This window comes from Balaenoptera acutorostrata, chromosome 6, assembly GCF_949987535.1.
Source record: "Balaenoptera acutorostrata chromosome 6, mBalAcu1.1, whole genome shotgun sequence".
NCBI lineage: Eukaryota > Metazoa > Chordata > Mammalia > Artiodactyla > Balaenopteridae > Balaenoptera > Balaenoptera acutorostrata.
The window spans coordinates 36348070-36375415 of NC_080069.1; the positions used below are offsets into that span (position 1 = coordinate 36348070).

At 37.2% G+C, this 27346-nt stretch overlaps 1 protein-coding gene across 1 annotated transcript; it reads left to right on the top strand.

Moving 5' to 3' along the window:
* Positions 1-26788, top strand: ZNF367 (zinc finger protein 367). The gene is made up of 5 exons (XM_057549074.1): positions 1-415; positions 17392-17542; positions 20120-20239; positions 21568-21706; positions 24228-26788. The coding sequence occupies exons 1-5, from the start codon at positions 5-7 to the stop codon at positions 24448-24450; spliced, it is 1044 nt and encodes a 347-aa protein (XP_057405057.1). The 5' UTR covers positions 1-4; the 3' UTR covers positions 24451-26788.
* Positions 26789-27346: the final 558 nt, after the last annotated feature.

Consider the following 27346-nt stretch of genomic DNA (forward strand, 5'->3'; position numbering starts at 1 on the left):
GGCAATGATCCGGGGTGTGGAGGCGCCGATGGCTGACAACCCGCCGCAGCCGCCGCCCGTCATCTTCTGCCAGGACTCCCCGAAGCGGGTGCTGGTGTCGGTCATCAGGACGACCCCGATCAAGCCCACATGCAGCGGCGGAGGGGAGCCGGAGCCGCCGCCACCGCTTATTCCCACCAGCCCCGGCTTCAGTGACTTCATGGTGTACCCGTGGCGCTGGGGCGAGAACGCGCACAACGTGACGCTCAGCCCCGGAGCCGCCGGGGGCGCCGCCTCGGCTGCCTTGCCCGCCGCCGCCGCAGAGCACCCAGGGCTTCGGGGCCGGGGCGCGCCCCCGCCCACCGCCTCGGCCGCCGCCGCCTCAGGAGGTGAGGACGAGGAGGAAGCGAGCAGCCCGGACAGCGGCCACCTCAAGGTATGCGGCGCGGGCGGGGCTTGGGGTAGTCGGGGCCCGTTAACGGCGCGGCCCGGGAGCCGGCAGCGCCCGCAGACGCGGCGGGCGGGGCGGGGCCGAGTTTAAAACGCGAGGTCGTTCTGGCGGGGGCGGGGGCGTTGGCGGGTGACAGGACGCTGACGTCACTGCCGCGCGCCAAAAAACTGCCCCCGGGGGCGGGGCTAGGTTTCAGTCACGTGACACCGCCCAGGGGGTGGGGAAGCCCAGCAGACCAGAGGCCACAGGCCAGCAGGTGCAGTAGGCGGGAGCGTGGCCTTGGGGTCACGGAGGGGGACGGTCAACCCGCTCTGCCAGTCGTTTGGCCCACCGCTGAGTCTTTTCTGGCGGGAGAGGGCGGGAAGGGGCCGCAGGCCTTGAACTGTTCCTCTGGGTGCGGGGGGGGGGGGGGGGGAGCGATTGCGCAGTTTCTTCCTCACCGCAGATACCCCGAGCCTGCTAAAGATGCCTTGTAGAGATAGCCGAAGAACAAGAAGGGACTTAGGGGAGTCTTCCCCAGCGGGAGTTGAGCCCTCGCTGTCTTCCACGCATCCAGCGTACAACTTTGCTAGGTTCTGAGAGCTCAGAGTGGAATGGGACGCTGTTGTCACCAACCTCGAATTGCTTGGGAGTCTCAGACTGTATTAGAGCTGGAAAGGATTCAAACCTACAATTTACGGATCAGGCAATTGAGGCTTAGAGGGATTGGTGAAGGGAGCTCCCCAAGGTACACAGCTAGGTAGCGGGAACGCTGGTACTGTAGTTGAGTTTTTGTGGCTCCTAGTCCTGAAGCATGTGTTGGAGGTGCCTCCATGCTGACATATACTTAACCTCTATAGATTGTAAGCTCCAGGAGCGCCGGGACAATTTCTCTCTGGTAGACTTATTTGACTTTAATACCTTATACTCGGTAAATGCTGAATAAATGTGCTCAGTTAAGTATTTGTGTAATGAGTGGTGCTAATATAAGGTTAATATTCAGATTCTATTTGTTAAGTGGCTATATAAGATAAGCAGTTTGCTAAAGATAAAACAAGTAAATCACCTTGTTGATAAGTACGTCTATATTGGCAAATACTATAAAAATTGAAACAGGTTTTATCATCATTTTACACTCAGTAGCAAAGATGTTGAAACACTGTGTTGAGCCCTGAGGAAATTGATACACTTTGTTACTAATGGCATTGTTATTAAAGAACTATAAATTTATACAGCTATATGCCTTGACACACTTCAACTCTTGAAGCTGCACTTCAGTAAAAATTTGAAAGAAGAAGCAGTAGAAATATTTATATTAGTGCTGAGTTTGTGAAGTGAACAATCATTGTGTGCTGTCTCTAGGTAGCCCTTAGTAAGATGGCTGGGTATCCTAGATATTTTTCTGTGTTAACGTATTTACATGTTTAGTACTTAAAAAAAAATATATGTAGTAGGTTATATGGTTGAGCAACATAAAGACATATATGCACAAATTACTTATAGAAGATTTTGCATCTATTATTTTATCCTTAATTATAACTGAATCTAATTTTGGATTGTCCAAGATTAATGTTATAATAGATAAGTGAAATCTATACTTTTTTGGGGGGTGGCTGAAACAGTTTTATCTTCACATAAACCTTTTAAAAAACATTCTTAATAATGCATAGATTTGAATTTTATTTCCACTTTATCTACCTCTTTTCAGAAGTAAAACATAACACAAGTTATGAAAAACATTTAAAAGTGAAAAGGCTTTTATGTATTTCACTTTTTTTCCTCCTCACCGTCTTTCATGCCATAACTGTTTCATAAATTAGTAGACAAATTGATTTTAACGTGTCCTTTTATCAATGAAGCAATCCAAATACAGCTCCAAAAATTCATTCATTTAGTTTCTGCAACTTGAGGGGGAGCCTCAAGCCTCCATATTTTGTGCCCTCTGGAATATACTTTCATTTAAGCAAGTTACCTAGTTTGATTTGTGATCAGTACATTCTAGACTAAAGGTTGGGAGTTCCAGCCTCCTTTACTTTGTTTTGCTTCTCTAAAGTACTTGTAGTTCTTTTATCTCCATATACATCATAGGTGAATCATGCTGGCTGAGTCTGCTCACTTTTTGGGAAGACAAGTTTGTAATATAGTTGGTGCCAATAACATGCTTCTCTCTACCCCCTTCTCTCAGTATGTGGGTTAGAGACAATAACAGCTGTGGGTTTGAGAACAACTTTTGTGTTCATTTACTGTCTATTTGATGCCACCTGTCCCATGGGAGGTGTTAACATCTGAGTCCTACACACCTGGTGTCAGCTTTTGCTTGCTTTCTTGTTTGTTTCTGCGCCCAACACTGCCTCCCCGCCTGTGAGGAGAACATCCATCTTCTACCAACTTATTTTGGCCCCTCATCACAAGATTGTTTAGCACTATTGGGATATAGTTATATATTAGCACTGTCTCTTCCCAGGTTGTAGAATTCTGGGCAGGAAGGGAGAAGGTCTAATTTTCATCTGCCAAATGATATTCCAAGCCTCCATATTTTGTGCCCTTTACTCAGACTGCATTCATGAGGTTACTTCTCCACTTTGGGACCTGTGTAGTTTGGCTTCTCTGCACATCCTCAGATACCACTTACCCTTTAGGACCCGCCAGCTGCCTATCCTGTTTCCCCTTTCTATCACCAATCACTTTAAACATCTAGACTGCACATAGCCTTACAAACAGCTGATTAGTACACAGTAGTTTTTGATCAGTACCATGTTTAAACATAACGTCATGTTAACATGTTACGTGAACATAGTAGCCACCATTTGTTATTTATTGCCTTGCAGAGCAAACCACCAGACTCTGTGTTGATTGTTTTGAATTCTTTAATTAATTTACCTTGTTTACCTGATGAAAAAGGATGAATTAGAGAAGTCCCCAAGATTAAGTTAACATCATATGATAAGTGGCAGAACTGATTGGAACTTTTTAGAGCCCTTACTCTTAATCTGTACCTGATATTGCTTCTGTGTTTATCATGTGTGTGTTGACTTTAGGGGTTTATTTATTTGTTATTAATATTAAGAAGATGCAAGTAGGGAATTCCCTGGTGGTGGTCCAGTGGTTAGGACTCTGCGCTTCCACTGTAGGGGGCATAGGTTTGATCCCTGGTCAGGCAACTAACATTCCGCCAGGCAGCACGGCCAAAAAAAAAAAAAAAAGAAGATGCAAGTAGACTTATGAAATAATACACACTATTCATAACTACCTATATCTCAATTGAGATGCATCATGAGAATACACACAGTACAATAGATAGATACAAATTAAGACTTAGAAAGTGGTCCAATAGGTCAAGGTGGGAGATAGAGTTAGGAAGCAGATAATGTGAGCCATAGGAAATTCGTATCTAAATCTGAATTCGAAAAGGGAAATAAGATCTATTTACATTTTCTCATGAAAGTGAGAAGGTACACATGCCTCCCTCTGAGAACTGTTTTTCTTTTCCTTCCATGTTGTATCTGTATAGTTTATTTGAATTTTACTTTGTATAAAAATGTGTTGAGGACTTTTAGTCTTTTTAGTAATCACACGAATATCAAGTTTGAACATAACTTTTTCTAAAGCCTAGGTAAATGTGTACATTATTCTAAGTGGCTTGAGAAATAACTCAAATTTTATTAAATAACTTTAAAGTTATTGACATTGAAAACAAAACATTTACCATGAAATATTTTAGAAAACACTTTCAAAATCACAATCTTCCGGAGGTACTGAGATTGTTTTAAAAATTAAACTTGCTGAAGTATGCAAACATTTTTGGCGATTTATTCATTTTTCTTCTTTCTAGTAGCTTATTTTGCAGCAGTTGCCATATAATAGCAATAGGATGTCTTAGAGTTTCTTTTTTAACTTTACTTTTTTTTTTTTTTTTTTGCAAATCATCAAGCAGTCTTGACAAGATTTCTCTCTTAAGCTACAGGTACACTTAGTTGCTGTTGAGTCAACTCTATTATTGTCAAAATGTACATAGATACATGCTTTTCTTATTGCTAAGGCTAAAATGAAAAGGGTCCTCTTTAAGTGACACTGCTTGTTTTTGTATATATGGTTAAAAGATGCTATTTATTCATTTATTTAGGGTATTAGATGATTACTTGCCTTGTTTAATTTTCTTAGTTGAAAGAATGCACTTAGTGAAGTCTTACCTGTATATGGCTGGGATGTTGTATTATGTTGCATTTTTCAGCTCTTTATTTCTCACTTGGAAAATGCAAGTATGATTTGTAGATGAAACAAGATCTTAGAGTTACTGGGAGGCAGCCAAATAGTTAACTTCAAAAAAAGAAATCTTCCCCCACTATTAAACATGCTTGTTAATTTTTTTTTTTAACCAGAAACCGAGAAAATAGTAATGGATAATCTTAAAATTTTGATACTAAATAGTATTTGATACTAAATCAGTTATTTCAAATTGTAATAGAGTCAACAATATGTTTTTATGTATTTAAAAAATATTAGGGAAATGATCCTTTCATGGCAGAGGAGTTGTATTACTAAGGTTTTTAATTAACCTTATTTCATGTTCCATTTCTTTCTTAACAGAACAAATCATCTGCTATTTTTATGGATCATAGATGCTGTGCTTGTCTTACATTTTAAAAACTGTTTAAAACAATTATTCATGATATGATCATAACCAGCAACAATTTATACAATTATTGTGGAGAATTGATGAGATCTTTATCCCATTAACAAATATTTATTAACAATGTGCTTGAGTCAGTTAGCTTAGGCTAAACCATGCTGCAGAATGAACTTCAAAATCTCAATCTCAACCTAAACAAAGCTCGTGTTATGTATCCTGTGAGGGTTAACAGCAGGTGTGCTCTTCATCCTGTTCACTCTGGGACCCAGGAGGAACATCCCCTACCTGGGACATGCGAGTCTCAAGGCAGAGAGGAAAGAGAGATGGTAGAACCTTGTGATGGCTTTTAGAGCTTTTGCTCAGAAGTCACACATGTGATTTCTATTCACATTTTATTGGTCAAAGCAAAGTCATATGGCCAAGTTGGCTTCATTGGGGTCCACAGTGCGGAAGGAGCAGTGAATATTTTAAAAATATTATAATCTGCTACAGTGCTTTCTCACATTCTTTTCCCTTATTATTATTATTATTATTATTTTGGCTGCATCGGGTCTTAGTTGTGGCACATGGGATCTTTGTTGAGGCATGTGGAATCTTTTTTCGTTAAGGCACGCGGTCTCTTTGTTTCGGTGCTCAGGCTTCTCTCTAGTTGTGGCTTGCAGGTTTTTCTCTCTAGTTGTGGCGTGCGGGCTCCAGGGCATGTGGGCTCTGTAGTTTGAGGCACACAGGCTCTCTAGTTGAGGCATGCGAGCTCAATAGTTGTGGCGCCAGCTTAGTTGCCCCCCAGCATGTGGGATCTTAGTTCCCTGACCAGGGATCGAACCCGTGTGCTCTGCATTGGAAGGCGGATTCTTTACAACTGGACCACCGGGGAAGTCCCCTCACATTTTTTTTTCTTTTTATACTTTTGTGGCAGGAAACACATAACATAAAATTTACCATCTTAACCATTTTAAAGTATTAACTATATGAACATTGTTTTAATAGAACTCCAGAACTTTTTCATCTTACTAAACAAAAACTGCACCCATCTCGAGCTCCCCCTTTCTCCCTCTCTATGGCCCCTGGCAACCACCATTCTGCTTTCTGTTTCTAAGTTTGACCATTTTAGATACCGCATATAAGTGGAATCATGTAGTATTTGTCTTTTTGTGACTACCTTATTTCACTTAGGATAATGCCTTTAATATTCATCCACGTTGTAGCATATGGCAGAATTGCCTTTTTTAAGGCTGAATAATTTTTCATTGTATATATCACATTTTCTTTATCCATTCATCTGTCAGTGGACATTTAGGTTGTTTCCACCTCTTGGCTGTTGCAGAAATAGGTTTTAATATCTAAGAATTTTTTAGACATGACTTATCCTATAAGATAACTCATCCATGGAGATTGAGCTTTTCTTTAAAGGTGAAAATTGATTGAAGGGAATTTTGCTGTGGCTTATTATCAAGGTTTCAGGCTGATGTTTTTAAGCTTTGGGAAGGCTTTAGGTTTTTATACTGACAGCAGTAAAAACATCTTCAGTTTGGATGTAGGTGTTTTTTATGTTTTTCTTTTTTTTTTCTTTCATTTGTATGTGTAAAAATTTAACTTACCTGGAAAGAAAGTTTTTTTCTTCAAGGAAATGCTTATTTTAGATTAGTTTTACATATGTAGAAATGTTAAGACAGTACAGGGAGTTCCCATCAACCACATATCCAGTTTCCCCTATTGCTAACATCTTGCATTAATATGATACATTTGTTACAATTAATGAACCAAATTGGTACATTATTAACTAAAGTCCATAGTATGTTCAGAGCTCTTTAGTTTTTTTAAAAATTGAGCTGAAATTCACATAGCATAAAATTAACCATTTTGAAGTATAATTCACTGATATTTAGTAATTCACAGTGTTGTGAAACCACCACCTATATCAAGTTCCAAAACATTTTCATCACTCCAAAATAAAGTCCTGTATTCATTAAGTAGTCACTCCCTTTTCCCCGCTATAGGCAGTCTCTGGAAAACACCAATCTGTTTTCTGTCTGTGGTTTTACCTATTTTGGACATTTTATTACATGGAATCATAAAATATGTGGCCTTTTGTGTCTGACTTCTGTTACTTAGTATACTGTTTTTGAGGTTCATCCACCTTGTAGCATGTATCATTTCTATGGCTGAATAACATTCCATTGTATATGTATATGTACATATGTATATGACATTGTATCACACTGTCAAACTTTTCCACAGTGGCTAAACCACTTTACATTCCTACCGGCAATGTATGAAGTTTCTAGTTTCTGCACATTCTTGACAAAAAAAACCTTATTTCTACTTTTTTCCTGGTGTTTTTTTTTTTTTTTTTTTTTTTGAGTATAACTGAGTTGGTGTGAAGTCGTATCTCACTGTGTGTGTGTGTGTGTGTGTGTGTGTGTGTTTAATTTTTTTCCCTTCAGGCTTTACTGAGATATAATTGACCTCAGTTGTAGTTTTGATTTGCATTTCCCTAATGACTAATGATGTTGAGCATCTTTTCATGGGCTTGCTGCCCATACATATAACTGCTTTGGAGATATGTCTATTCAAGTCCTTTACCCATTTTTTATTTGAGTTTTTGTTGTTGTGTTGTAAAGGTTCTTTATATATTCTGGATACTAAAACCTTATCAGACATATGATTTGCAAGTATTGTATCCCATTCTGTAGGTTGTCTTTTCACTTTCTTGATAATGTCCTTTGACACAAATGTTTTTAATTTTAAGTCCAGTTTATCTGTTGTTTTGTTGCTTATGCTTTTGGTGCCACATCTAAGAATCCATTGTCAAATCCAAGGTCATGAATATTTATCCCTGTTTTCTTTTAAGAGTTTTAAAGTTTCAGCTCTGACATTTTGGTGTATGATGCATTTTGAGTTAATTTTTTATATATTGTGTGAGGTACAACTTCATTCTTTTGCATGTAGAAATCCAGTTATCTCAGAACTATTTGTTGAAGAGCTATTCTTTCCCCATTGCATGCTCTTGGCACCCTTGTTGAAAATCAGTTGGCCATAGGATAAGGGTTAATTTCTTGATTCTCATTTTGTTTCATTGGCCTATGTCTTTCCTTATGCCAGTACCACACTGTCTTAATTGCCATTGCTTTGCAGTAAATTTTGTAATAGGGAAGTGTGAGTCCTGCTTTGTTCTTTTAAAGTATTGTTTTTTCTACTTGGAGCCTCTTGCAATTCCATGAGTAGAGGATTGCTTTTTCCATTTCTGCAAAAAAGGCCTTTGGGATTTTAATAGGGATTGCACTGAATCTGTATATCACTTTGGGTAGCAGTGGTATGTTATATTAAGCCTTCCAGTCCTAGAAAGGTATCCCATAAGTTTTGATATGTCGTGTTTTTATTTTCATTCGTGTCAAAGTATTTTCTTATTTCCTGTGTGATTTCTTCTTTGACCCATTGGCTGTTTAAGAGTGTTATTTAATTTCCACATATTTGTGAATTTTCCAGTTTTCTTTCTGTTATTTATAGTTTCATTCCAAGTATGTCAAAGAAGATGCTTTGGATGATTTCAATCTTTTAAAATTTATTGATACTTGCTTTGGGCCCAACATATGGTCTATGTTCCATGTGCATTTGAAAAAAATGGATATTCTGCTGTTTTTATATCTTTGTTGACCTGTCTAGTTGTCCTATCCATTAATTGAAAGTGAAAGTCTCCAGCTATTTTTGAGCTGTGTCTTTTTATTTTCAATTCTGCCAATTTTTGCTTCATACATCTTGGGAGCTCTGTTGTTAGGTGTGCATGTGTTTATAATTGTTATCTCTTTTTCCATCCTTTCACTTTTAAACCTATTTATGTTTTTGGCTCTAAAGTGAATTTCTTGTAGATAGCCTATAGTTGGTTCATTTAAAAAAAAAATCCATTCTGCCAATCTCTGCCTTTTGTTTGCAGAATCTAATCTATTTACATTTAAAGTGATTACTTACAAGGAAGAACTTCTCCCATTTTATTTGTTTTCTATAGTGTTATACTTATTTTGTTTATCAATTCTTTGATTACTGCCTTCTTTAGGGTTTGAATTTTTTTGTAGTGTACCATTTTCTTTCCTTGTTTCCTTTTCTGTTTTTTTTTTTGAATTAATATCACCTTAGCACCAATAGTATACAAAAGTTCTGCTCCCATATATTTCTGTCCCTCTCTCTTTTTGTTATTGTTGTCATAATTACATCTTATATTGTGTTCCCATTAACAAAGATTTATTATTTTTTAATACACTTGGCATTTGTCTTTTATATAGGAAAGAAAAGAAGGGTTATAAGCCCAAAGTGCAATCCTTCTGGCTTATGTAGTTACCTGGTGTCATTTATTTCTTTGTATGGCTTTGAGTTATTGTCTAGTGTCTTTTCATTTCTGCCTGAAGAACTAACTCCCTTTAGATTTATTGTAGGGCAGGTCTAGCAATGAACTCTCTTAGCTTTTGTTTGTCTGGGAATGCTTAATTTCTTCATTTTTGAGTGATAGTTTTGTTGAATATAAGATTATTGTTTGATTTTTTTTCCTTTCAACACTTTAAACATGTCATCCCACTGATTTGTATAGTTTCTCCTGAGAAATAAGCTGTTATTCCTATTGAGGACTGGTATGTGTGATAAACTGCTTCTTTCTTGCTGCTTTCAAGAGTCTCTCTTTGTCTTTGTCTTTTGATACTTTGATTATGTCTCCATGTATATCCGTCTTTGTGTTTATGCCATTATTTCTTCAAATATTCTTTCTGCCCTAGTCTCTCTTGCCTTCTGGATCTCCGATTGTGTGTGTGGGGGTATGCTTGATGCTGTGGTGTCCCCCAGAATTCGTGTGTTGGATCCTGACCCCCGAAGATGATGGTGTTAGGAGGTGGGGTCTTTGGGAGGTGATTAGGTCATGGGGGTGGAGCCCTCATGAATAGAATTAGTGCCTTTATGAAAGAGGCCCTGGAGAGCTCTCTTGCCCCTTCTGCCATGTGAGGACACAGCAAGAAGGCACTGGCTATGATCTGGGAAGTAGTCCCTAACCTGACCATGCCAGCACCTTCATCTTGGACTTTACAACTGCCAGAACTGTGAGAAATAAACTTTGGTTGTTTATAAGTTACCCAGTCTGTAGTATTTTGTTTTAGCAGCCCAAATGGACCCATAAGACACTTGATGTCCTACTGGTATCATAGGCCCTGTTCATTCTTTTCTCTTTCTGTTCCTCAGACTGGATAATTTCAGTTGACCTGTCTTTAAATTTGCTGTTTCTTTCCTCCTGACAGTTCAAATCTGCCATTAAGACTCTGTAGTGAATTTTTTTCATTTTGGTTATTGTATTTTTTAGTTTCAGAATTTCTATTTTTAAAAATAATTTGTTTCTTTTTTGACATTCTCTGTTTGTTGAAACAGTGTTCTCCTGGTTTTCTTTTGTTCTTTGTCCATTGTTTCTATTACCTCTTTCAGCATATTTAATACAGTTTAACATCTTTGTCCAGTAAGTCCAATGTCTGCTTCCTCATAGGAGAAATTAACTCCTATGTATGGGAGTTAATATTTCTGTTCCTTTGCATGCTTTGTAATATTTTGTTGAAAACTGGGTGTTTTGAATATTATAAAGTAGTAACTCTGGAAATCAGATTCTTCTCTCTCCTCAGAGTTTGTTTTAGTTGTGTGCTGTGGTTTGTAGTTGTTTGGTGACTTTTCTAAACTATTTTTGTAAACTCTATTCTTTATTGTGTTTGTTCTCTAAAGTCTGTTTCTTTAGCTTTAGTCAGCTCATATTTTGAGAGAGATCGTGAATGCCAAAAAAAAAAAAAAACCCCAAAAAACCAAAACAGAAAAGAAAAGAAAGGGGGGAAAAACCCCTTCTAACTTTGCAGAATGGTCTGTGCTGTAGCTCTCCTTCTGTACTTAGCCAGACTGTTTACAAGCCTGTCTTAGCCTTCATTTCTTGCTTGTGCTGAGCCTAAAGATCAGCCAGAGGTGAAAACTTATGTTCTTTTCAGGTCTTTTCTGAGTATGCTTCCTGCACTGGGCAGGCAAGTGTGTGGCTTCCTAAATTCCTGTCTTTAGGATATGTGGGCACTTTTCAGTGCCCTAATTTCCCGAGGAATTCTCTCCCCAGCTTTTCCTCCCAGGCTTTGGGTGTGTCTGTGTGCCTTAGTTGAAATCTTTTCCCCCAGGTGGCAGCAAGTTGTTATTGCCCTTACAAGGTTTTTGAGAGATGCCCTCTGTGTAGCCACTTTTCTGCCCAGAGAGAGTTCTAAGTTAACAAAACAAAGACAAGCATCTTGTGTCAGACCTTCAGGTAGCCCCCAGGCTGGGCAAAACAGACAAACAAAATTCTTTCAGAGTAAAGTCTTCTCTGTTCTTTCTTAAACCAGGGACTAGATTCCTACACTGAGAATGAAGGCAGTAATCTTCAAAGACCACTGAGTGAAGGGGTGGGGCAAGGGCTGTAAAAAGCACTGCAAAGCTTTCCTACTGTTTTACGTTGCTTGTTTCTTGATTCATTGTTCTCTGAGTTGCTGTAAATTTCTCATCATTTTCTGGAGTTGTGACAAAGCTGATTCTGAACAGTTTTTGCTCGACTTCTTAGTGATCTGTGGAGGGGTGGGCCCTTGGAACTACCTACTCTGCCATTTCACTGATGTCACTCAAGAATGGTTTCAAAAAATTATTTACAGTTATACCTTTGAGATGTTATGGGTTCAGTCCCAGACTGCTAGTCACACAAGCTTTTGTTTCCCAGTGAATAAAAAGTTACGTTTACACAATACTGTAGTCTCTTAAGTGTGCAGTAGCATTATGTCTAAAAATTACCTTAAATAAAAAACACTTTAAAAAAATTTTTCTAAAAAATATTGCTAAAAAATGCTAATCACCATCTGACAACACAGGGTTGCCACAAACCTTCAATTTGTAAAAAACGCAGTATCTGCAAAATGCAATAAAGTGAAGCGTAATAGAGACTCTGGGAGGGCTCACGCCAAGGAGTACTTCCCAGAACTTCTGCTGACAGTGTCCTTGCCCCACGGTGAGCCACAGCCACCCCCCGCCTCTGCAGGAGACCCTCCAATACGAGCAGAAAGAAGTAAGAACTTGATTATCTGGGCAACAGTCAGCTCTACCCACCACCAGTCCCTCCCATCAGGGAACTTGCACAAGCCTCTTTGATAGCCTCATCCACCAGAGGGCAGACAGCAGAAGCAGGAAGAACTACAATCCTGCAGCCTGTGGAACAAAAACCACATTCACAGAAAGACAAGATGAAAAGGCAGAAGGCTATGTACCAGTTGAAGGAACAAGATAAAACCCCAGAAAAACAACTAAGTGAAGTGGAGATAGGCAACCTTCCAGAAAAGGAATTCAGAATAATGATAGTGAAGATAATCCAGGACCTCGGAAAAAGAAGGGAGGCAAAGACTGAGAAGATGCAAGAAATGTTTAACAAAGACCTAGAAGAATTAAAGAACAAACAAACAGAGATGAACAATACAATAACTGAAATGAAAACTACACTAGAAGGAATCAATAGAATAACTGAGGCAGAAGAAAGGATAAGTGACCTGGAAGACAGAATGGTGGAATTCACTGCTGCAGAACAGAATAAAGAAAAAAGAATGATAAGAAATGAAGACAGCCTAAGAGACCTCTGGGGCAACATTAAATGCAAAAAAAATTGCATTATAGGGGTCCCAGAAGGAGAAGAGAGAGAGAAAGGACCTGAGAAAATATTTGAAGAGATTATAGTCGAAAACTTCCCTAACATGGGAAGGGAAATAGCCACCCAAGTCCAGGAAGCACAGAGAGTCCCATACAGGATAAACCCAAGGAGAAACACACCGAGACACATAGTAATCAAACTGTCAAAAATTAAAGACAAAGAAAAATTATTGAAAGCAGCAAGGGAAAAACGACAAATAACATACAAGGGAACTCCCATAAGGTTAACAGCTGATTTCTCAGCAGAAACTCTACAAGCCAGAAGGGAGTGGCATGATATACTTAAAGTGATGAAAAGGAAGAACCTACAACCAAGATTCCTCTACCTGGCAAGGATCTCATTCAGATTCGATGGAGAAATCAAAAGCTTTACAGATAAGCAAAAGCTAAGAGAATTCAGCACCACCAAACCAGCTCTACAACAAATGCTAAAGGAACTTCTCTAAGTGGGAAACACAGGAGAAGAAAAGGACCTACAAAAACAAACCCAAAACAATTAAGAAAATGGTGATAGGAGCATACATATCAATAACTACCTTAAACGTGAATGGATTAAATGCTCCAACCAAAAGACACAGGCTTGCTGAATGGATACAAAAACAAGACCCATCTATATGCTGTCTACAAGAGACCCACTTCAGACCTAGGGATACATACAGACTGAAAGTGGGGGGATGGAAAAAGATATTCCGTGCGAATGGAAATCAAAAGAAAGCTGGAGTAGCAATACTCATATCAGATAAAATAGACTTTAAAATACAGAATGTTACAAGAGACAAGGAAGGACACTACATAATGATCAAGGGATCAATCCAAGAAGAAGATATAACAATTATAAATATATATGCACCCAACATAGGAGCACCTCAATACATAAGGCAACTGCTAACAGCTCTAAAAGAGGAAATCGACAGTAACACAATAATAGTGGGGGACTTTAACACCCCACTTTCACCAATGGACAGATCATCCAAAATGAAAATAAATAAAGAAACAGAAGCTTTAAATGACACAATAGACCAGATAGATTTAATCGATATTTATAGGACATTCCATCCAAAAACAGCAGATTACACGTTCTTCTCAAGTGCACACGGAACATTCTCCAGGATAGATCACATCTTGGGTCACAAATCAAGCCTCAGTAAATTTAAGAAAATTGAAATCATATCAAGCATCTTTTCTGACCACAACGCTATGAGATTAGAAATGAATTACAGGGAAAATAACTTAAAAAACACAAACACATGGAGGCTAAACAATACGTTACTAAATAACCAAGAGATCACTGAAGAAATCAAAGAGGAAATCAAAAAATACCTAGAGACAAATGACAATGAAAACACAACGATCCAAAACCTATGGGATGCAGCAAAAGCAGTTCTAAGAGGGAAGGTTATAGCTATACAAGCCTACCTCAAGAAACAAGAAAAATCTCAAGTAAACAATCTAACCTTACACCTAAAGAAACTAGAGAAAGAAGAACAAACAAAACCCAAAGTTAGTAGAAGAAAAGAAATCATAAAGATTAGAGCGGAAATAAATGAAATAGAAACAAAGAAAACAATAGCAAAGATCAGTAAAACTAAAAGCTGGTTATTTGAGAAGATAAACAAAATTGATAAACCATTAGCCAGACTCATCAAGAGAAAAAGGGAGAAGACTCAAATCAATAGAATTAGAAATGAAAAAGGAGAAGTAACCACTGACACTGCAGAAATACAAAAGATCATGAGAGATTACTACAAGCAACTCTATGCCAATAAAATGGACAACCTGGAAGAAATGGACAAATTCTTAAAAAGGTATAACCTTCCAAGACTGAACCAGGAAGAAACAGAAAATATGAACAGACCAATCACAAGTAATGAAATTGAAACTGTGATTAAAAATCTTCCAACAAACAAAAGTCCAGGACCAGATGGCTTCACAGGTGAATTCTATCAAACATTTAGAGAAGAGCTAACACCCATCCTTCTCAAACTCTTCCAAAATATAGCAGAGGGAGGAACACTCCCAAACTCATTCTATGAGGCCACCATCACCCTGATACCAAAACCAGACAAAGATACTACAAAAAAAGAAAATTACAGACCAATATCACTGATGAACATAGATGCAAAAATACTCAACAAAATACTAGCAAACAGAATCCAATGACACGTTAAAAGGATCATACACCATGATCAAGTGGGATTTATCCCAGGGATGCAAGGATTCTTCAATATAAGTAAATCAATCAATGTGATAAACTGTATTAACAAATTGAAGAATAAAAACCATATCATCATCTCAATAGATGCAGAAAAAGCTTTTGACAAAATTCAACACCCATTTATGATAAAAACTCTCTAGGAAGTGGGCATAGATGGAACCTACCTCAACAGAATAAAGGCCATATATGACAAACCCACAGCAAACATCATTCTCAATGGTGAAAAACTGAAAGCATTTCCTCTAAGAATAGGAATAAGACAAGGATGTCCACTCTCACCACTATTATGCAACATAGTTTTGGAAGTCCTAGCCATGGCAATCAGAGAAGAAAAAGAAATAAAAGGAATACAAATTGGAAAAGAAGAAGTAAAACTGTCACTGTTTGCAGATGACATGATACTATACATAGAGAATCCTAAAGATGCCACCAGAAAAATACTAGAGCTAATTAATGAATTTGGTAAAGTAGCAGGATACAAAATTAATGCCCAGAAATCTCTTGCATTCCTATACACTAATGATGAAAAATCTGAAAGAGAAATTATGGAAACACTCCCATTTACCATTGCAATAAAAAGAATAAAATACCTAGGAATAAACCTACCTAGGGAGACAAAAGACCTGTATGCAGAAAACTATAAGACACTGATGAAAGAAATTAAAGATGATACCAACAGATGGAGAGATATACCATGTTCTTGGATTGGAAGAATCAATATTGTGAAAATGACTATACTACCCAAAGGAATCTAGAGATTCAATGCAACCCCTATCAAATTACCAATGGCATTTTTTATGGAAGTAGAACAAAAAAATCTTAAAATTTGTATGGAGACACAAAAGACCCCGAATAGCCAAAGCAGTCTTGAGGGAAAAATACGGAGCTGGAGGAATCAGACTTCCTGACTTCAGACTATACTACAAAGCTACAGTAATCAAGACAATATGGTACTGGGACAAAAACAGAAACATAGATCAATGGAACAAGATAGAAAGGTCAGAAATAAACCCATGCACCTGTGGTCAACTAATCTATGACAGAGGAAGCAAGGATATGCAATGGAGAAAAACAGTCTCTTCAATAAGTGGTGCTGGGAAAGCTGGACAGCTACATTTAAAAGAATGAAATTAGAATACTCCCTAACACCATACACAAAAATAAACTTAAAATGGATTAGAGACCTAAATGTAAGAATGGACACTATAAAACTCTTAGAAGAAAACATAGGAAGAACACTCTTTGACGTAAACCACAGCAAGATCTTTTTTGATCCACCTCCTAGAGTAATGGAAATAAAAATAAATAAATAAACAAATGGGACTTAATGAAACTTGAAAGCTTTTGCACAGCAAAGGAAACCATAAAAAAGACGAAAAGACAACCCTCAGAATGGGAGAAAATATTTGCAAACGGACAAAGGATTAGTCTCCAAAATATATAAACAGCTCATGCAGCTCAATATTGAAGAAACAAACAACCCAATCCAAAAATGGGCAGAAGACCTAAATAGACATTTCTCCAAAGAAGACATACAGATGGCCAAGAAGCACATGAAAAGCTCAACATCACTAATTATTAGAGAAATGCAAATCAAAACTACAATGAGGTATCACCTCACACCAGTTAGAATGGGCATCATCAGACAATCTACAAACAAAAAATGCTGCAGAGGGTGTGGAGAAAAGGGAACCCTCTTGCACTGTTGGTGGGAATGTAAATTGATACAGCCACTATGGAGAACAGTATGGAGGTTCCTTAAAAAACTAAAAATAGAATTACCATATGATCCAGCAATCCCACTACTGGGCATATACCCAGAGAAAAACATAATTCAAACAGACACATGCACCCCACTGTTCATTGCAGCACTATTTACAATAGCCAGGTCATGGAAGCAACCTAAATGCCCATTGACAGACGAATGGATAAAGAAGTTGTGGTACATATATACAATGGAATATTACTTAGCCATAAAAAGGAACGAAATTGGGTCATTTGTAGAGATGTGGATGGATCTAGAGACTGTCATACGGAGTGAAGTAAGTCAGAAAGAGAAAAACAAATATCGTATATTAACGCATATACATGGAACCTAGAAAAATGGTACAGATGAACTGGTTAGCAGGGTAGAAACTGAGACACAGATGTAGAGAACAAACGTATGGACACCAAGGGGGGAAAGCGGTGGTGGGGGTGGTGGTGGTGGTGTGATGAATTGGGCGATTGGGATTAACATGTATACACTGATGTGTATAAAATTGATGACTAATAAGGACCTGCTGTATAAAAAAATAAATAAAATTCAAAAATTGAAAAAAAAAGTGAAGCATAATAAATAAGGTATGCCTGTATTATGATATTTTGTTTTAATGAGTGGAGTCCAAGAAATTATATTAATGTTTTGCAAATTGTTAACAGGATGGAATCCGACGTGGTAGACCCAGAGCAGATACTGTACGGGATTTAATAAATGAAGGAGAGCATTCGTCCAGCAGAATACGTTGTAACATCTGTAATAGGGTGTTTCCACGGGAGAAATCGCTCCAGGCTCACAAAAGGACTCATACAGGTAAGCTGAGCAAATTTACGGAGTGCCAAAAGTGATACTTAACTGAAAGCTGATTTGATGTTTGGGCCTATAAATTAATTTTTAGTTATCTTACATTTCCTTATTGTAAAGTTTTTAAAACAGGCACTGTGTAGTCAGCTTCTCTTTTGGTGGGGAGGGATAGTTTTCTGAACATTGATACCATGTGATTTCTAAAGTTATCATGGTAATTAATGTAGTTGTCACAGGAATGTTATTACTAAATTTGGTTCTATCCTTCTATGTACCCGAATTTTACTTGATATGCCCTTAAGTTGTCTGTATAATTGTTAAAACTGATTTGTAGGCCAAATCCTAAATCAGTTATAGTCAAGTTTTTAATAGAATTTCTACAGTCCTCAAGGTATTTGACCTAACTATTAAATCTAAGGTGAAGTATAATTTTTCAGAATTAAGTGTATTGTAGGTAGCTATCCCAAGACTATCATATATCTTTATTTGTGTAGAGAAGTTATACTTGCATTTAAAATACCATAAAAATACCATATAGAGAGCAAAAAGATAATATAAAGAGGGCCTTGTTCTTTCCATAGAGAAAGTTGGTCCCACCCAGAAGGAGCCATGTGGTTCTAATAATGATATCAAATAATTTACAGATGAGGAAACTGAGGCACGAAAACACCCAATTACCACTGACTTACAACTTCTCATACCCTTAATTCTAGAACTACACTGGCCAGTATAGTAGCACATGTGGCTCTTGAGCACTTGAAATGTGGCTAGTCTAAACTGAGATGAGCAGGATGTTTAAAATACACTTAGTATGAAAAAAAGAGAGTAAATGATACCCTTAATAATTTTTGATAATGATTACAAATTGAAATGATAGAATTTTAGATATATTGGGTTAAATAAAGTGTATTATCAATTAATTTCACCTGTTTCTTTTTACTTTGTTAATGTGGCTACCAGAAATGGTTCTCATTCTATTTCTGTTGGTCAGTATGGGTCTAGAACTTGGGCTTTTAACCCTTAGTCCCCTGTTTGTTCCAGTATGTTTATGGTCATCACCTGTTTCTTTTTTCTTTCCATTTTTGAAAAGATATATTTTAAGGTATGCTAGAATACAGTTTTCTTAGCTAAATCCCTGAAAAAGGGTAAAATTTTAATTTTGAATCATTATAAACTAAGGTGACCAAGATGTTTTGACTTTAGGTATCATTCAGTAAAACTATTATTGAATGAATATCTGATTTTGAGAATTTTTGTATTTTTTCAATCTACTTAGTCTGAAATAACCCCAAATAACTGGTACACAGCTGTAGAGTACATGTTGCCAGTGTGAAATCAGTTGCCAAGATTCAAGCCCATGTGGCATAATAAAAAGGTGCCTGAGTCCCAGTCCTGATCTACCACTAACCCATTGTGTGTCACCCAGTACTTCCAGGCTTACTACACTGTATGCCAGGGAACTGAGCCGAAGATCTCCATGCTATAGTTAAGCTCTAATAGTATATGCTTTGTAAAAGGTTTTTGTCTTACTTTATCCTATGTTTATTAACTTGTGTCCAACTGTCACATTCATTTAGTACATTTCTAAATAATGAGAAATTTAGGGAAGACTCATTACTGTTCTTTGAGTCATATGGGAAGAACCAGTATATAATTGTTGACCAAAGAATGTTTATTCAAGAAATAATAAGTTTAATCATGATTGAAAAACAACCTTTTTGAGTACTTTCTTTAGCCTAGCACTGTGTTGTATATAGAAATTGAAATGGAGTACAAGGTGTTACGCATCTTTGTATAAGGAGAGTACCATGATACATAAACAACATAGACGCTAAGTTAGTGAAGGGATATGTAGCTTAATATTTGGAGGCGGGGGTTGGGGGGTAGGGAGGAGTTTTACTGAGACTACAGGATTGGGAAGATTTGAATGGGCAGAAAAGATAGGGATTTCAAGGAGTAGAAGATGGGGAACTGCCTCATGGCTGGAATGAATCTCCAAGAGGGAAGTAAAGATAAACCCTGCTCCCTAACCTAGTAGCTATAGTGCAGGTATTAGAGGACCATTTAAAAGTCAGCAGATAATTTTCAGTTGTTCAAGGAGTATAGTAGGGTTTGGGGTAATTTTAGAGGGTAGTTGCATGGCAGCTATTCTGGAAGTGCTGTGTAGGTCAGAGACTAGAGGCCTGCCAGGGTTCATTCTAGGTGGGAGGGGCTACCAGTCTGACCAGGGGAGGTGGCAGTGGGAAGGCAGGAGTGGCAGACATGTTAAAGAATCAGCAAGAAGAGCTAGCGATTTGGATTGTGGGGCGAAAATATGGAATAAGTTGAAGATGATAACTTCAAGGATTTGAACCTGGGTACCTAAAAGCTCAACGCCTAAAGAAAATATTGTGCTTCCAAGTGGATAGATGCTTCATATCATCGAAGTGTGCCCTTAGCACTTCCACTTGCAGCTCTGCAGAGGCTGTGACATGTTTTAATTGTTGTTTGCAGTCGTAACTTACATAAAGGTTGATTCTCTCTCCCTGCCCCTTCCCCTTCTCACCTTATTGTCTCAGAAATAATATATAACATCTGTCTACTTAGGTGAGAGACCTTATCTGTGTGACTATCCAGACTGTGGAAAAGCCTTTGTTCAAAGTGGACAGCTCAAAACCCATCAGCGTCTTCACACCGGAGAAAAACCTTTTGTTTGTTCAGAAAATGGTATGGTGTTAGGAGTTAAGTTTATGGAATAGCTAGTTGGGAGTTAAAATATCTTTTGCTTGAATTTTTGGGAAGCGAGATTTTTGAGAAAGATTTAATCAAACCTCATAAGTTTTCTTCCTTGTTAATTGTGATCCATGCTCGATTTCCAGGAAATGACTGATTTTTAAATAAAGTATTCTTTTTAGGTGAAAATCTTAAAGGGCAATTAAAAATGCTATATCCAGTTGTATGCTGTAGAAAAATCTATACAAGTAAATACAGCCTTTAGAGTAGGCTTTTACTTTGGTTTTAAACTTTTTAACTGTTAAACTGAAAGAAGCACATGATTGTCGAAATTTTCAGTACAGGAGGAGCGGGGGTGGGGTGGATTTTACCAGCTCAACACTGCTACTTTTGGTAATTTCATAGTTTCTTAAGCTGTTTTTCTTATGTACATTTTTACACAGTTATATTTGAAATTCAGTACAGTTTTGTTCTGTTTCTCCGTGGTTTTCTTTTTTCTTTTTTTAAAATAGATCTTTATTGGAGTATAATTGCTTCACAATACTGTGTTTCTGTTGTACACCAAAGTGAATCACCCATATGTAAACATATGGCCCCATATCCCCACCCTCTTGAGCCTCCCTCCCACCCTCCCTATCCCACCCCTCTAGGTCATCGAAAAGCACTGAGCTGATCTCCCTGTGCTATACTGCTGCTTCCCACTAGCTAACTATTTTATATTCGGTAGTGTATATATGTCGATGCTACTCTCACTTCGCCCAGCTTTCCCCTCCCATCCCGTGTCCTCAAGTCCATTCTCTATGTCTACATCTTTACTCCTGCCCTGCAACTAGGTTCATCAGTACCATTTCTTTTTTTTAGATTCCATATATATGCGTTAGCATATGAACAATGATTGCCTCAATGTTAGTTATTAAATATTTAATTTGTTTTTAAAATTTGCTTGTTACCAACAAACATGAGGGGCATGTTTTCCTACTTAAACTTTTGTTTACCTTTTGGGATTTTTTTTATGCTAGAGTCCAAGAATGAAATTCCTGGGTCAGAGATTTTGAACATTTTTATGACTTGTGCTAATAAATCACTTTCCAGTGGGGTTGAATGCATTTACATTGCGATGACCAAGGTGAAAGAACCGTCTTCACATTCCTCTCAGTGGCATTGATAATATCAGCTTAGGGTTATTTTTTTTTCTCCTCAAGTTATAGAATGATAAATTTCATCATCTTAATTTACTTTTCTCGGATACCAGTGAAACTGAACATTTTCCATGTCTGCTGGATGTCCAGATTCTGATAACTGTTTCCTTCTGTGTTTTGAAGGCTGCCTAAGCAGATTCACCCATGCAAACCGCCACTGTCCGAAGCACCCTTATGCCAGGCTGAAGCGAGAGGAGCCCACAGATGCTCTCAGTAAGCCCCAGGCTGTGGACAACCAGGCTGCCGCCGAGTGGTTGGCAAAGTAAGGCTCTCTCTGGAGTCTACTGCAGAACACTGCCCAGTGTGTGGGTTGAAGTTGGGGACTTTGACAGTTCATTCAGTTTAAATAAGTCGCTTTTCTACACATTTTATAAAATAACTTGAAATGGCACTTTGTTTCCTGAAACCACAGAATTGTTAGGAGTTTTATTTGGATCTGTGTGATAGAAAACTACTATATGATATTAATTAGTCTGAGTGCTCAGACCACAATTTATTTTAAAAGCAAGAGTTTACCCCATTTGAAAAGAATGTTTTTTATGTATTGTATTTCATTTGTCATTAATGCAGTCCCTCTTCATTTTCTTTATATTGGATTTAGCTACGTGTTGATTATTAGAGGGATAGAGACTAGATGTTATTCTAAAGTAAAATTCCAAAAAGCACCCAGTTTAATTTTTTTTAATGGCAACAACGGCACCAGTATAAAAACATTTCTCTAAGGATATTTTGATTTAAGGAGTCATCTATCACATACACACCAGCGGCAGCTGACTGTGCCGCTCCCTAGCTTCACTGGCTTCCTCTGTACTGAGGATAAAGTCTAGAATCCCTAATTGTGTTGCTGTGGCTCTGCCTCCCTCTAGCAACACAGCTGTCTCCAGCCACCCGGGCTCCTTGTCTCTCAACAGCACTATTGCTGTTGTTTCCAGGCCTTTGTGCTCACTTCCCTGTTCATTTAGCCACTCTGCTCATTCTTCATTTCTTATTCAGGTTAAACATTACTTCAGGAAGTTCTTCCCTAACCTGCCCACTAACCCCCAAAACAAACAAGGTTAAATCCACTTAATAGATGCTTTTATAACACATTGTATTTTCCCTCTCAAAACCTCCTTCGCACATTTACTTGTTCAGTGGCTATCTTCCCTGCTGGATCGTAAGCTCCACAAGGACAGGGAATATATTTGTCCCGAGTACTGCATCACTTCCTTCCTCCCTCTTCCTCCTGCCTGGCCCCCACTGCCCCATTATATATAATTTTGCCCAAGCCTGAAACTTATTAGTCATCCTTGTGTTTATCTTCTTTTTCTCCCATCTACTCAGTGACCAACCTATGGATTCTACTTCCTTAACAATTATCAGATTCAGCCACTTCAGTCTTCTCAATCCATTCTCCATGCTGCTGCCAGAGGAGTCTTTCTAAAATGCTAATATGATGCTCAATATTAAGTCTAAGCCCTTTATTATAGCATTCAAAGCCCTTCGTTACCCAGTCCTTGCTGACCTTGCTAAGGTATTTTGCTATTTTGCTATTTTCCTTTTTTAGTTGTCCTTCAAGTCATACTGAACTGTTTGCATTTCTCTTTTTATACTTCTGAGTATTTCCAAAACTTTTCTAGTTTGAGTAGTCTGGATTTCCTGAAATCTGGTAATTGTATTTTTTTATATGTAAATTTAAAAACAGCTTTATTGAGGTATAATTGGCACACAATAAATTGTACATATTTAAAGTATATAATCTGATGCCTTTTGACATATGTAGACACCTGTGAAACCATCACCAAAATCAAGATAGTGAACTTACCCATCACTTTCACAGGCTTCCTCATGTCTCATTGTAATCCATTGTCCCTGCATGTCCCTGCCCTCCTCTACCCCAAAGGACACTGATCTGCTTTCTGTCACTATAGTTAGTTCACATTTTCTAGAGTTTTATACAAATGGAGTCATATAGTATGTACTTGTTCGTCTGGCTTCTTTCAGTCAGCATAATTATTTTGAGAGTCATCATGTTGTTGAGTCTATCATTTCATTCCTTCTTATTGCTGTGCAGTAATCTGTTATATGGATGCACCTCCACTTATTTATTAATTCAGCTCTTGATGGGCCTTTATGTTGTTTTCGGCTATTACAAATAAAGCTGCTATGAACATGAATATACAAGTCTTTGAATGGACATTTTTGTAGGTAATGGTACTGTCATTTAAATATGCCTTTCTTTGGTTATCAAAAAAGGTGGAACATTTGCATTTTCTCTTGTGAATTATCAGTTGGCTACGTAATAGAAAATGATGGTGCTCTTAAATTCTTGAATAAGCTCTATGTGTTACACATATTAATCCATTTGTCCTATTTTGTGGGTTTAAACTTTCTCATAGTTAACTTTGTCAGAAGCCATCATCCCTCTGTGGATAGAATAAATGGGTTTCTAATGATTATTCTACTGTTTCTATATTTTATTCTAGTCCATTTCACATATGATCTTTAAGGCAGCTATAGTTTAATGACAAAAACACGTGACTAGAGAGTTGAGTATAAGACCCAGAACTGCCACTTGTTGATTTTGTTATTCTGAGCAAGTCCTTCAACTTCTTGAACTTGAATTTTTTCCTCTGTTACGGAAAAACATGTGATGTATGTGAAATCACTTTATAACTTTATAAACTGAAACACATAAAATAATACTGTAGTAAAGACCCCCCTTTTTTTTTTTCTTTAAAGAAAAGTGAACATTTGAGAATGTTATGTATACTGTATAAGTAATACGGATGCATTTCATATAGGTACTGGGAAACACGAGAGCAGCGTACTCCCACCTTGAAAGGAAAGCTGGTTCAGAAGGCAGATCAGGAGCAGCAGGACCCTCTGGAGTACCTTCAGTCTGACGAGGAGGACGATGAGAAGAGCGGTGCCCAGCGGCGGCTGCAGGAGCAGCGGGAGCGCCTGCACGGAGCCCTCGCTCTCATCGAGCTCGCAAACTTGACGGGAGCGCCGCTCCGCCAGTAGCCAGAACACTGACTCTTTCCACTGTACAAAAGTACTGCCCAGCGTACTTAAAAAGTAGATCCTTGGGCATAAGCTAAGCACCTTATTTGCTTATCATAGGCTGCTATTCTGTAGAAATTTATGAAGAATGTCATTGCCCCAGAATATGGGGTGAGAGAGAATTGCACTTTTTTTAATATGGTAATGGATTTGTTGTAAAGTTTAAAATATTTTGTAAATATGGGACTTCTAGTACAGGGTAGAAAACTACATATTGTGGGAAGCTAGATTTTGCAAGTTTAATGCATTCATTGGAAGCAGTTCTCACAGGAAGCACTTTCTGAATAAGACACTTGTATGAAAAAAAAAAAAGAATGGTACATGTAGCCAAAGAAGGTTTAAATAGATTATTTATAAGATCATTTTTAACAATGTATATTAGTATGTTTAACAATACTGTAAACACTGAAACAAGCAAGAAAGTATAAGATGTGTGTAAGATATATATTTTTAAATTGCAAAATAGTGTGCCTAATAAGACTAGAGAAATGGAAAACTGACTATTTCGGAAGACTTTCTAACTTACCGACTTTGGAAGAAAATAGGTATTTGAACACCTTGGTAAGATGAACAGTAGTTCAGAATTTTCAAAATTGGAGTAAAATCAGTCTTATTCTATCTTTCTGAGGCTTTACAACTCACTGTGATATTTAGGTTTGAAAGCACTTGTCACCCTTAGCTTATTAACTTGGGAACTTTTGCACATTTCATGTTTCTCATTTGCTGAAATTGAATGATTAATCTTGCAAAGTCTAGGTAACTTGGTAATTGGTATTTTTTAAAAATATTATGGGCCCTGTAATGAGATTTGGCAGTTGGATTTTTTTAATAAAAGGGACATCTACAGGGTTGTTTTGTAGTGAACTGTTTTAGATCCTTTGTTAGCAAACACTAAATTTAAATGTACTGCTTGTTTAGAATTATTAGCAAATGGAAGCCTCCTATTTATATTTTCAGTGCATAAAGCCACCTTCTTGCTTTACTTCAGAATAACATGCCAAGCTATTTTGTGTTCACTAAATTTAGCTATCAGTTAAACACTGCAGAAAATATTAGCGACTCAAATAAGTAGGCTTCTGGAATAGTTTTAACTGCAAGTGTGTTAACTTGTGTGGTGGTTTTAAATCATTTTTTCCAAAATAGATGAAGTTTTTAAACACCACTTTATGTACTGAAGCATGAATAGAAAAATCAAGAGCTGAGTAGTTCACCTCCTTTATGTAGGCATAAGCCTCCATCATTTTAACTTGTTTTAAGCAGAAATTAAATAACATCATAGCATGGTAATTTCATAGATTGCTTAATTGGAGTAAACTTCAGAATAAGAGAGGGAAATATGGGCTCTTCAGCGCCTTTTTTTTCTTTTTTGTATTGAAGTAGTGGCCTACAGATGTAGTTTAAACATTATCTAAAATGTAGGCTTCTTTATCTCAAAATCCCAATGTGTTGCAGTACACAGATAGTTTAAAATATGTAGCCATGGGGAAGGGGAGGTATGTAAATGTCTTGAAATGGAGCAAAAGTATGAAAGATGATAGTAACAAATAATGTGTATGATGAGGACATACTTTAAAAATGTAATTCCTCTGTACAGTAAATTACAAATCTTGAGGGATTGTTTTTTTTTTTTGTAATAAGAGAATTTATATTTGTAATGGTTTAAGAATTTTGTTTGTAATCTGGTATATAGAATTTTAACTTGGAGCACTTAAGAGCAAGTAAGAGAGACTATAGCATCTGAATTTTCTTGGTTTAGGTTTCAACATTTTTCTCTAGAATTTTTCCTCTCAAATATGACTTAAATGAATTATAAAAAGCGTCATCAGTCTTGGGAAATTTAAAATTTTAAATTTGATGAACTTACCTAAAGAAGGAAGTGCAGTAAGAATTTAAAAAATACAAATACTTGCCAATTCACAGATAATAAAATTTAAGGCCTTCAAAAGTAAGAGTTTTTGTTTGTTTATCCTGTCAGCTTTTGCCAACTATAATAGTTATATTCACAAACTTTTTATTTGTATAATTGGAAGTTTTAAGAAATTATTACAACTATTTACTATAGAAATATTTAAAATGTTCTTTTTTTGATATAAGCTGTATACTTGGACAAAATACATTGGCATCTAAAATTTGAGGTGTGTTAACACTGCTTTTTGTTTTAAAAATGTGGTTTACATTCAAATTTTTGAAGTGTTTTATGCTTCATATGGCTAAGTTGTAGTTTGGCAGAGTTAACAGCATAAGAATAAACATGCTGTAATTTTAAAAGATGCTTTGAATAAAAACTTATTTTAATTTACAGTTTAAAGTACATGTTCATTCTTAAACCCTTTATAATTTGTTTTTCTTTTTAAAAATATAATAGCCATAATATAAAAATCTAAAGATGGAAAGAAATGTCACCTATAGCCATACATTCTCCCATCATTATTATTTTGGTGCATTTTATATTTCATTCCAGTCTCATTCCAGGCATCATTTTAGCATAGTTGGAACCATCATGTGAATTCCTTTTTCTTACTTTAAAATTATGGCCTTTCAGAATATAGATATTCATTTAACTTCTTCATCTGTTTCATTATTACAGTGTTAAAAATACTGGTGTAAAAAAGTATTAAACTATTGCCAGCTCTATCCCAGGCTTTATATTAGGGTAATCAGCAACTGGGATTTCATTTCACTTGTATCCAGGATGTGTTGAATCTGGGGTCAAACCCATAGAATCCACTCAGGGCCTGATTACTTTTCTGAGTCAAGCAAATTTAATTTTTTTATTAGTTATTTTTGGTAGATCTTTAGTTGTTTACTTGCAATGGCAAGGTTCAGCCTGTCCAGGCTTTGTGCAAAAGAATTTCAG